The 12,778-nt window shown below is 41.2% G+C and overlaps 1 protein-coding gene and 1 long non-coding RNA gene across 2 annotated transcripts in view; one reads left to right on the forward strand and one right to left on the reverse strand.

Moving 5' to 3' along the window:
* ELOVL2 (ELOVL fatty acid elongase 2) overlaps window positions 1-12,030 on the forward strand; it is a 60,849-nt gene extending 48,819 nt beyond the window's left edge. The window contains exons 4-8 of the mRNA XM_057554930.1: window positions 992-1,069; window positions 6,048-6,219; window positions 9,352-9,476; window positions 9,888-10,022; window positions 11,894-12,030. Of these exons, the coding sequence (XP_057410913.1) occupies window positions 992-1,069; window positions 6,048-6,219; window positions 9,352-9,476; window positions 9,888-10,022; window positions 11,894-12,016 (633 nt within the window). The 3' untranslated portion in view covers window positions 12,017-12,030. The remainder of the gene's footprint in view (window positions 1-991; window positions 1,070-6,047; window positions 6,220-9,351; window positions 9,477-9,887; window positions 10,023-11,893) is intronic.
* LOC130709062 (uncharacterized) lies at window positions 322-12,031 on the reverse strand. The gene is made up of 6 exons (XR_009009518.1): window positions 11,900-12,031; window positions 11,040-11,186; window positions 9,679-10,012; window positions 9,405-9,597; window positions 2,428-2,473; window positions 322-1,319 (listed from the first exon to the last, which is right to left on the reverse strand). It is a non-coding gene; the product is annotated as an uncharacterized LOC130709062 (long non-coding RNA).
* Window positions 12,032-12,778: the final 747 nt, after the last annotated feature.

Here is a 12,778-nt window from a genome sequence, read left to right on the forward strand (position 1 = left end):
CAACAGAAAATTGTAGGCTTTCACATATAATATCTCATGTAAATCAAAGTCAAAGGCCTTATATTATATTCTAGAATTTTAAGTTTCTTAGTAATAGTGGGAAAGAATGGAGAAAACTTCTTCTGTAGAATTTTCCACAAAGTTCATTTTCTTTTTTTTTTTTTAAACATCTTTATTGGAGTATAATTGCTTTACAATGGTGTGTCATTTTCTTATGATGTTGTAGAAAGAATACTAGACGAGGAATTAGAAGACCTGGATCCAATCATTGTTCTACCACTATCTCTCCATATGATTGTGAGCAAATAATCCATTCATCATATAGTCATTGAGCACTTTCTCCATGCCAGTCATTGGGCAAGGAAGTGTAGATGCGAAGATGAGCAAAGAAGGAGGCGTAGACTTTATGGAGCACTTTGTTTTTTGAGCATAATGGGGAAAACAGATGTTAATCAGTTACAATCGCACAAATGTCTGGTTACCACATTGCATAAATAAAATGAAGAAAATGATTTAATGTTTCTGAGCCCTGGTTTTCACATCTGTAAAATGGTAGTAAATACATAATTCATAAAATTACTGAGATGATCAAGTAACTATTTATATATAAGCCAATGTAAAGTTTTAACATTTTAGTGTAGTTTCCTCACATTTGTTTACATTTTACTTCTACATTTTATTTATAGAACATATGATTAGATAAATTCCTTACATAAAATATTTTGGTACTCAAATGATAGCTAAATTCTGTTTTTGATGGATGTGGAGGTTAGAAGTAAATTATATTAACTAAGGATTGTAACCATTGATATCAGTTCAACAGCAAGAATTAGATCCTTTGGTATCATGTGTTTGGGGACAGGATCGAGTCAAACTCATTCTGGGAAGAACTCAATCTTGAGTAGACGCCAATCAGAAACATGAATGGGAAATTCAGTTTTCGTCCAAAGTCTCACATTGACTTTTTTTTCTCCCCTTGTTTCTTTGACAGCTTATTCTCTCCAGTTGGGAAGGAGGCTACAACTTACAGTGTCAGGACCTTACCAGTGCAGGGGAAGCCGATATCCGGGTGAGTCAACCATCTGTAACCGTTTCTCCTTCCAGATACGACGATGGAAGCTGGGGTTAGATAAGAAACGGTCTCCCGTCCTAGTAGAAGTGCTTACTTGGGGGACAGACTGAATGAACCATGGTGCATCCACGCAGTGGGTCCCTTTGCAAAGTGGGATGAGGATGACCGCTGTCCTGTTACCGAATCATCTCCAGGACGTAGCTCAGTGGAAAAGAGCAGCCCGCAGACCGTGCTTCCGGTACAGTGCCTTGTGGGCAAGAAATGATAGGAATATGTGTGTATTTGCTTATGGTTTTAAAAAGAAACAATGGCAGAATAAACCAAAAGCTAACAAAATGGTTTCCTTTTGGGGGAGGGAACAGGTCAGAGGGGATAGGGATGGAAGCTAGACTTCTCTGAACGTACCTTGTCTTATATTTCAGAACCAGTTGGTGTTTTTACATAATTATAAAACAAATTTTAAAAGATTACAAGGCAGCCTCCCCCCAGATATCTCGGAAATGAACTAAATTAATATACCCACATATTAAGTTGTGTTGACATAACCACCCAAAGAAGAATTATTTCAAGTGCCTTTAAAACAGTGTTTTGACTGCATATCCCAAGTGAGATGCATCTTAACAGCATTCAGTAACTTGGGGGGCTGCTATTATTAATAAAAATATTGGTATTGCTTGTGGTGAGACTATTATAGGTATACTTAGGGTAAGCTATATAATAATGCTATTATTACAACTAGTATTTGAAACATAGAAGAAAAGAAACTAAAACTCAGTAATTACAGATTCAAATTGGGAATAGCAGAATTAACTTTATTCTTTCTAAAAACAAATGTGTTTTTTAGCTCTGTGTACAGGAAAGGCCTAGTTAGTCTCTGACAGCCCAGCAATGATACCAAAATTGTGCTCTCTAAATGTAATCCACCAAAAGGGTTTAGGATTCTTAGAGAGTTGGCCGATTCCTGATTGGGGTGGGAAATGTATATGAGAAGAATCCAGGACACCTTGTGACAGGGCAAGGAAGCTACCCAAGACCACTAGGGTCATGACAAGAAGATGTAAGAGCCACCTTGAAGGGACTCCCACGGCTAAAGGTGGGACAGTTTGAGTATCAAAAGGAATACTGACATACTAAATTTATGAAAAACCGAGTCTAAAATGATACTAAAAAAAAAACCCTCATTGTTACCTTTTGAAGGTTGCTAGAACACCTAGAAGTTCTAGACGAAAAAATTAAAGGATGAGAATCAAACATTTATCTTGCCTTTCATATGTAAGTTTCCAAATAGCTAAAGAGGAAGAGCTCTTCTCTATAAAGAGAAAAATGCATAAGTATGAAGAGAATTTGAAAATCACCATTTTGCAGCTTCTAGTGAAGTAATGGATCCTAGACAGCGGTCATCTGTAAATGATGAAAGTAATGGGTCAAAGTTGAATGCACACTTCATAATGATTAGATTAGGCTGTTAACACCCAAACTCACTGTTGATTTTAATATCGGAAGTTAGGTACCTCTTGATGTGATTCCATAGGAAGTACCCAGAACCGTGTCTGAAGTACGGTTGACCATTGAACTACGTGGGTTTGAATCACGCTGGTCCACTTATACGCAGACTTTTTTCAGTATTAAATACTACAGTACTGTACAACCCGCAGATGCGGAGGAACCACGCTGCAGACGGCTGGCTGTAAGTTGTACACAGATTTTCGATGTGCAGAGGGTCAGCGCCCTAACCCCCGCGTTGTTCAAGGGTCAACTGTATTCTTGCCCCAAACCTTAAACCTGAATCCAGTTAAGCCTCTAACCCTTATTGCTGTTTACAGAAAATGGGGGGGTGGGGGGTACAGAAACAAGTTAAACCACACGAGGAAGAAACAGTCATCCAAATCCGTATTAGGAGTTCTGTACAACTGATCTAGTTTAAGAAAGAAAAGACATGAAAGAAAATAGGGGAGCAGGGAAAGGGAACTGTTACTGATTAGAAGAAACTTAAGACCCACATCAAATAAATGCAAGCTGGACCCTGATCCTGATTTAAACAAACCAATAAAAAGACACTTTTGAGAAAATCAGGTGGATTTGAAGGTGGACAGACTATTAGAAGATATTAAAGATTCATTAATTTTATTAAATAAGAGATAAGATAGTGTCTCACCTAATGAAACTTAAAAGCTTTTGCACAGCAAAGGAAACTATAAACAAGAGGAAAAGACACCCCTCAGAATGAGAGAAAATATTTGCAAATGAATCAAGGGACAAAGGATTAATCTCCAAAGTATATAAACAGCTCATGCAGCTCAATATTAAAAAAAAAACAACCCAATCAAATAATGGGCAGAAGACCTAAATCGACATTTCTCCAAAGAAGACATACAGATGGCCAAGAAGCACATGAAAGGCTGCTCAACATCACTAATTATTAGAGAAATGCAAATCAAAACTACAATGAGGTATCACCTCACACCAGTTAGAATGGGCATCATCAGAAAATCTACAAACAACAAATGCTGGAGAGGGTGTGGAGAAAAGGGAACCCTCTTGCACTGTTGGTGGGAATGTAAATTGATACAGCCACTATGGAGAAGAGTATGGAGGTTCCTTAAAAAACTAAAAATAGAATTACCATATGACCCAGCAATCCCACTACTGGGCATATACCCAGAGAAAACCATAATTCAGAAAGACACATGGGGGCTTCCCTGGTGGCGCAGTGGTTCAGAATCTGCCTGCCAATGCAGGGGACACGGGTTTGAGCCCTGGTCTGGGAAGATCCCACATGCTGTGGAGTGACTAGGCCCGTGAGCCACAATTGCTGAGCCTGCACGTCTGGAGCCTGTGCTCCGCAACAAGAGAGGCTGCGACAGTGAGAGGCCCGCACACTGCGATGAAGAGTGGCCCCCACTTGCCACAACTAGAGAAAGCCCTCACACAAACGAAAACCCAACACAGCCATAAATAAATAAATAAAATAAAAAATTAGAAAAAAAAGACACATGCACCCCAATGTTCATTGCAGCACTATTTACAATAGCCAGGACATGGAAGCAACCTAAATGCCCATCGACAGATGAGTGGATAAAGAAGATGTGGTACATGTATACAATGGAATATTACTCAGCCATAAAAAGGAACGAAATTGGGTCATTTGTAGAGATGTGGATGGACCTAGAGACTGTCATACAGAGTGAAGTAAGAGAAAAATATCGTATATTAATGCATGCATGTGGAATCTAGAAAAATGGTACAGATGAACCGGTTTGTGAGGCAGAAATAGAGACACAGATATAGAGAACAAACGTATGGACACCAAGCCAGGGGGAAAGGGGGGTGGTGGTGGTGGTGTGATGAATTGGGAGACTGGGATTGACATATATGCACTAATAGGTATAAAATAGAAAACTAATAAGAACCTGCTGTATAAAAAAATAATAAAATTTTTAAAAAAAGATAAGTGTCTCGGTGGTTATGTTCAAGTCTCCCCATCTATTAGAAGTTGTTATAAACGGATACTTTGTATTTGCTTATGTTACATTCCCCCCCCCCCGCGCAAAAAAGAAGTGGTAGGAAACAGAATTGATTCCACAAATTGGAATCATACTGAAAATTTTGAAGTTCAGGGATAGATACCAGAGGGTTTGCATTCCTTACTCTTCCTGCATTTGTGAATATTTGAAAATTTCCATAATGAAAAACATGGGTTATTAATAAGAGGTGGTAGAAACCTTTTAATTAAAATTTTAAGATGAGCATTTTTAAACATCTTCAAAAGCTGTAATACAAAAAGTAAGATGTATAGATTTCTCTACACCCGTTTCATTTCTGTTATCCCAGACTAGTACACTTTGGGCTACCATACAGTTCTCTAAAAGCCACTGTTGTATGTATGTGTTTACTTAAGGTTTAATATTCTTGAAGGTTAATGATTCCCTCAAACATTTACGATGGTACCAGCACACCTTATGATTGTCTTCGTGGGAAGTAAACAGTAGAGCCTTAAATTCTAATTTCAAAGCTCCTCATTAGTGTCTCCTCTTCTGTTTAACCGTGAGTGCTGAGAGCCCGGTGCCTTCAATGCAAGCGCCTCCCTGCGATGGGGGCTGTGTGAGGGACTTGGAGGGAAGCAAGCCCTCGCTGTGACCTGCTGGGGCTGGGGGTTGAAGGGCGGAGAAGCACCTGGATTTTTCATCTTTTCTTCTGAGGAAGAGACATGATAAGGGTTCGTCCTAGACCGCTCTCGGGAAGCATGATGTTTAAGGGACAAAATATGAACAATAAAGGAGCAGAGAAGAATCAAAATCAGTGGAACAACAGTAGCGACCTGCCAAGCCCCGAGCGGAGGTGAAGGAGACCATCTCTGCCTCGGAGTGACTTACAGCCTAGTGGGAAGGAGACTTGTTCATGATTGTGGTTATTGATAATAGAGGCGTAAAGTAATTTGGGACCACAGATGAAGAAGGATGATTCAGCCCGAGATAGGAGGGTGAGGTCACGTTCCAGAGCAAGGTGGCATTTGAGAGGAGTGCCAATAGGATGACAGGAGCATGCCAGACGTGGGGTAGGGGAGGCGTGCCGGATGCGTGAGAATGAGGCGTATGGGGGCAGCAGGGCTCCTGGGAGAGGAAACGACCACTTCAGCAGCACACGGGATGCCCGGGGGTGTGCTCGGAGGAGGACAGCGGACACAGCAGCCCCCCAGGCCCGCGGAGAACCTGTATCAACCGAGGAATCATAGACTTGGTTCTGTAGGTGCAGAGGAGCAACTTGATCAGTTAATGTGTTTTGGAAAGAGAATTCCTTTCACCAGAGGGGGCTGGATTGCTGGGAATAAGGAAAAGCTGGAGGCAAAGACGCCAGGTGAGATGCTTTCTCGATAGTCCGGGAGCCGGGCGCGCTGGTGAAGCACAAACGGGGGGAACGCAGAGGCGGGCGGCATCACGCCTCACCTTGTCTTTTTCCCGTTTTACATTTCGCACAGGTAGCCAGAGTGTTGTGGTGGTACTACTTCTCCAAATTAATAGAGTTCCTGGACACGATTTTTTTTGTGTTGCGGAAAAAAACCAGTCAGATTACCTTTCTTCACGTATACCATCATGCCTCTATGTTTAACATCTGGTGGTGCGTTTTGAACTGGATACCTTGTGGGCAAAGTAAGTAAAGTTGTCAGTTTTTCGGTTCTACGTGATGCGTCTCCCATCCTGAGCGTTGCACACGATCAGGAGAGAGAACTGGGCCCGGCCCAGCCTGCTTGTCACACGGGGAAGCACAGCTTTGCCAGTGGCCGTTTCGTTTCTTGTCTTTGGTCCTGGCAAAATCTTTGAGTATTACGATAAATTTTTAAAATGTTTTCTTTTCCATGCACCAAATGCCTGATGGCCGGAAACCCATACCCCAGCTGGAGCAGTTTTACTTCATTAACTGCAGCTGTAAAAAAAATACAGCACCTTCCACAGTCACCACTTAGCTGTGGTACAGGTTGAGTCACATCAACTTTGGGGGCTTGTTTTTCCATTCTGAAAAATTAAAGTCACGTCACTGTGACCCACCAGAGCAGCAGCTTTCACTTTTCTTTTTTTTTTTTTTTTTACTGAGAGCTCAGTAAGTAATACGTTTTATATCACAACCCAATGCCCTCTTTCATATGTATACATTTTGTATGAAACAAATTTCATGAAACAGTATTTAGCCCGGCTCTGTGTGATGCACTTTATTTCTCGCTGCGTTGGGTTTTCGTTGCTGCATGCAGGCTTTCTCTAGTTGCGGCGAGCGGGGGCTGCTCTTCATTGTGGTGTGTGTGCTTCTCATTGCGGTGGCTTTGCTCGCAGAGCATGGGCTCCAGGCGTGCGGGCTTCAGTAGTTGTGGCTCTCGGGCTCTAGAGCACAGGCTCAGTAGTTGTGGTGCACAGGCTTCGTTGCTCTGCAGCATGGGGGATCTTCCCGGACCAGGACTCGAACCCACGTCCCCTGCGTTGGCAGGCGGATTCTTAACCACCATGCCACCAGGGAAGGCCTGTGATGCACTTAAAAAAAAAAAATTGATCTCACTTTTTCAAAAAGCTAATGACAACTCTCACTATATTGATTTCACAATTGACTGAAGTGTCGGTTATATGACTTGCAGTTTGAGAAACACTGAGCTCGAGAGAACAGTACTTTTCTATTTGATATTATCTTGCTTTTTAAATTTTATTTATTTATTTTATTTATTTATGGCTGTGTTGGGTCTTTGTTTCTGTGTGAGGGCTTTCTCTAGTTGCGGCAAGTGGGGGCCACTCTTCATCACGGTGCGCGGGCCTCTCACTATCACGGCCTCTCTTGTTGCGGAGCACAGGCTCCAGACGCGCAGGCTCAGCAATTGTGGCTCACGGGCCTAGTTGCTCCGCGGCATGTGGGATTTTCCCAGACCAGGGCTCGAACCCGTGTCCCCTGCACTGGCAGGCAGACTCTCAGCCACTGCGCCACCAGGGATGTACCCAAGAATTTAAAAGTATTCTGTGAAAAATTAGAACAGGTAAAACTTAAAATAATTTTGTCCTAGGATTTAGAAGCTTGTAGAGATGGTATTTTAAAAAACCCCAAGGGTATTTGCAATACATCATTGACTGTGAAGATGCAAATTTAAACTCCAGGGTGAAGAAACATTGTTGGGGGTGCAGCAAAGAGAAAAGGGACGCCTTCACACCCCTCCTAGACTGATATACTCCAGTCTTGGTTTATTAGGATTACAGCAGACTTGCACTGTAATCAAAATATAGGCTGAAATCAATACTGCAGGACCGTTGTCAAGGTTAAGTATGTTTTACGATTATCAAGTTTCATTTATAACTCACTAAAGCATCTAAAAGTCGGTCTTGAATAATCACTTCGTAAAGACATCATATTTCATTCACAGGAATTCTGTGTGATGATTTCTATTCAAGCTAGAGTATTATAAAAATCAGCAACTACTCTTTTTTATTAATTGATGGAAATGAAAACTCAGGTTGGTCAAGAAACGTCACTAATATTGTGCTGCCTGGCACTCTGAAACTATATTTGTGTTTTCATATAAATTCACTGCCCCTGACAAGCTATTCCAGCCCATGTATGAGGACTTGCTAGATTCCTGGTGGTGTTCCTCTTGTTTCTTATTCATTGACTTGAATTGATCTGTCTAGATCGCTAATCCAGGATTGGGAAACCAGGCAGGAGAATTTAAATTGATGTTAACCAACATATGTGCAGTGCCTTTTAGTTTATATAGTATTATCTCATTTAACCGCATCTCACTCTTAAGAGATAATTACTCTATACCTATTTTCCAGATGAGAAACAAAATTTACAAACTAGTATGTCCAAGGGGACAGAACTATTAGGAGGTCCTCTGGCTCCACAGCCCGTCTCCTCTCCCACAGGGTTGACAGCTCACAGAGGCATAGCGCTCACTTTGTGCTGGGCACCGTTCCGAGCCCTTTGCCTGCACTGATTGATGTCATCCTTAAGACGAGTTCCCTGTTTCTGTCTCCGGCACCTTACCCCTTGCAGCTCAGTCCTTTTGACCCTTGGTTGACCCAACCTAGAACTCAGCCCTCGCTCCTTGGTTTCCTGAAACGCGATTCACCCACGTTGATGTCAGAAGATTTCATGAAGGGGACAGCGGGGGACGGGGGAATTCCACGGCACAGCTCAGCACAGGAAATATCCTAAAACTGGATTTTAGACACTCTTTGTTCCGGAAGTCCACGAGGTGGCTTGGCTACTGGGAAAGTCCCACATGCCCGCCTCTCCCCTGCCCCAGCCTCCTCTTATCCTGCTGGACCTTTTCTCTCCCCTGTATTCTCTTACCTTCTGCAGCATCTTCTGGTTCTAGGTCCCTGCCAGGTAGATTTTATTTACTTAACTACGAAGAGCAGTACATTTTCCTTGACTCTTTAGCACCCTGTTCAGCCATGTACGAAGGCTCTTTCTACAATCAAAATGGCTCATCAAAGGTTTAGCGAAAGCAAAGACACTTCCTCAGATTCTGCCACCTGGTTGGATGGTGGTAATGACAGACACAGCAAAGCCTTTGCAAATCAGGAGTTACCTGTTTGGTTGGCACTGACTGAAAACCTACCCCAGGTTAGTCCCTCTATCTAGGTGACCTTGGGTGAATCCCCGGATAATGGCACAGGAATCAGGGTGAATTTTGTTAGTGCCGTATTGTTATTTGTCCTCAGTTATGATGTACAGGAAGAATATTACTTGACAACGAACGATCGTTACTTTCTAGAAGAACAGTAACTTATACTGTACTTTTCTAGGCTTCTTTGGACCCACCCTGAACAGTTTCATCCACATCCTCATGTACACCTACTATGGCCTTTCGGTGTTTCCATCTATGCACAAGTATCTTTGGTGGAAGAAGTATCTCACGCAGGCTCAGCTGGTATGTCATCCCTCTGTCGGCTTTTCTCCATGTGAAGCATCCGCATGGCCTCAGTCCCAGCCCTGGAGGTCAGAGGCTTTTCTGTGTGTGATGAGGCTGCCTGTTTTCCTCTAAAAATGGACTGTTAAGAGTGAAACCTTGTGTGTTAAAACGTCCATGTGAATACTTTTGAAATTGATGTCTGTTGTTAAAGCATTTTTACCTGAATGATTTCAACTGTGATTTTTCCAGGAGAAAATTAATCATGGCCAATTTTATACACTTCCTCATTTCAAACGAGATTTCTGGATAGGACGGTGGGCTGCTTCAGCGTTGTCTTGTTTGTTTTACCCCTGCAAGATGCAGGGAGTACGAGCAGTCGATTTCTCACTGCCTGACTGCAGAGTGGTTCCGCCCTTGCCGCCCCTGCAGGTGCAGTTCGTGCTCACCGTCACCCACACCATGAGTGCTGTCGTGAGGCCCTGCGGCTTCCCCTTCGGCTGTCTCATCTTCCAGTCTTCTTATATGCTGACGCTGGTCATCTTGTTCTTAAACTTCTATGTTCAGGTAAATATTCAACTGTAAAACACTAGACTGTGCACTTTTGCATTATGTATTTAGTTTTACCAGTTAAATATGGTAGCACAGGCTTGTTGATAAATTCAAATAACAGAGGTGCGCACAGTACAAAGTGAAACCTGCATTCTTAACTCCTCTCCCTGTGTCCTCCTCCTCAAAGGATAACCACTGTTAATGGTCTGGTGGGCATTTTGTTAGACGTTTTTCAATGCATGCATACAGTTTTATCAAAAATACGCATTCGAATCATGTATTTGTACCATGCTACCAAAGTCTGCCCTCTGAAAGTTAAACACTGTGTATAGTAACACAGATCCAGGAATTCTGTATGAACGGAGGAAAACATGGACTAAATGAAATTAATATTAAAAAACTGTTTCCATGTCATCTACTGCTACAGTATAGACTCACTGTTTATTTGGGGAAAAAAAAATTATTTTAAGGCGAACCAGTATGGAAAGGTCACATTGACTTTTTCTTAAGTGTCATTTTCTTTTTAACTAACAGTTTCAGTAGAAGAGATTTTCAAAATGCAATTTCAAAGCGACTGTAACAAGAGAACTGATGGCCGTGGTAATAGCACAGGCCTCATGTGGTGGTAGATTTTAAATTGCTCTCCTTTGTGGGCTGCGGAAACAGAAAGCTGCATAAGAAAAATGAGAACACACACAGTTTATTCAAAACAGTACTTTTGAAATTGTATTCAACTGTATTTTCTCCTGCTTTGCTGATTTTTTAGTTTGGGTTGACTTTCAGCAAATGCATAGTGGTTTTACACAGAGGACAACTGTGGGAACTGAACTTCTGACAGCTTTTCCGCTCTTGTGTTCCTGAAACTGGACTGGCAAGGCTTTGTCTTTTGTAAGAGATAAAAGTTTCCTTTGAGAATTTCTAAAGAAATAACCATTGAGAGAACCAAACAAAGTCACCACCCAGGCCTGCCGCCTCCCCCACCCCACCCCAAAAATTGCTCAGTGTTGCAGGAAGGCTAAGGGAATCAATCACCTTGGTGTTGAAACGTGAAGGGAATCGGTAGCCCAGCAGGGGGCGGTGGTGCTCAGAGCTGTGGCCCTACCTGCTGGTTCAAACGGAGTCTTAGTCCTTTAAAGTTGAGTGTATGCTTTTCAGTCTTGACCCTTGTTGATGCTATTGCTTAAAAAAAAAAAAGTGGGACGAATATGAGAGAACGCAAATCAAGCCAAAATCCCAGGTACTAGTACTTTTAAAGTAACAGCACTTTTTCACTTGAATTGTATTTTTTAAAAATTACATCCTTAAATAAGTCATGGGGAGGTAACGTACAGCATGGTGACTTCAGTTAATAATATACCGTATTGCATATTTGAAAATTGCTAAGAGATTAGATGTTAAAAGTTCTCATCTCAAAGAAAAAAGTTCTGTACCTATATGTGGTGATGGTAAACTAGACTTTGTGATCATTTCACAATATATACAAATCAAATCATGTTGTACACCTGAACTAACAATGTTGTATGTCACTTGTACCTTGATTTTTTAAAAAGTTCAAAAAAATCATATTCTTTCCAAGTAAGCAACTAATGCAGAATAATTTGAAGGCTAATCCCATAAAACGTAATACATAAATACTAACCTGATGTGGATAAGGCGAAAGAAACAACTTTTCATTGTTGGAATTCATGCATCCATCTTGTTTTTACCCTATTATTATTTTTAACCCAAAGCTTAAAAATTGTCATATTACAAACAAGAATTCTTACTAGAAAGTTCAGTACCCAGTGAAGATCATGCATTGTTTTAGACCATATGTCACATTATAGACAAGGTCTTATTAAAAGATCCTTTTCTCTTTCTCTCTTCAACATGTACACAACCAACAGACATACCGGAAAAAGCCAATGAAGAAAGATGGGGAAGAGCCACATGCAGGGAAAGAAGTTAATGGTTTTTCCAAAGCCTACTTCACTGCAACAAATGGAATAACAAACAAGAAAGCACAATAATGTTGAGTAAGACAAAGCATATATAAATAGCCTAACAGATTCGCTTGTTTTAAAGCAAAGACTGAATTGAAAGTTATATATGTTTTAGCATAAACTAATTTCTTTTGAGTTTATAAATCATTTGTACCCGGAATGTATTACTATATTGCTAATAGGTTAATCTGTTGACTGAATGCTTCCATCAGCAGTGAGGTGACAACTCTGCAGACCTCAGAACTGGTGCGACTTCTCTCCTTCCCGCACCAACCTAACCCCTCACCAGACACTGTCTTGATAAAGCCTTCTGCACCTACAAAGCCAGGACACGGGGAGCACTGTTTCTCACAGCAAGTCTGCAAATAAGTTAGAGTTTTGTTCAGATTAAAACGTTTAAAACAAATTGTTAATTGTCTTCTAAATACAGGGTATGCTCTAATCTATCTTCAGCAATAACTCTCAGTACATAATCAGTCCATTTGTTCCTTTACGAATCAACCCCAGAAAATATTCAAATGGTCACATAAATGGAAAACCCAGCAGAACTTTTCTCTCTCGTCGGTCTCTGGAGTCTCAAGTTCCCACAACTACTCCTAATTCTCAACTTAGTGACATGGTAATAAAGTTTGTTTTTTTTTTTTTTTTTTTTTTTTTTTTTTTTTTTTTTTTTTTTACTTTGAAGAAAAATCTTCTACCAAACCTTCATAGCTCAGGGGCTTGGGTAGGAGTAGTTCCTCAGTTTTAATTGGGTTTCCTTAATTATTCATATATTCACATCTACCTCCG

Source organism: Balaenoptera acutorostrata, chromosome 10 (assembly GCF_949987535.1).
Source record: "Balaenoptera acutorostrata chromosome 10, mBalAcu1.1, whole genome shotgun sequence".
In the NCBI taxonomy this organism is placed as follows: domain Eukaryota; kingdom Metazoa; phylum Chordata; class Mammalia; order Artiodactyla; family Balaenopteridae; genus Balaenoptera; species Balaenoptera acutorostrata.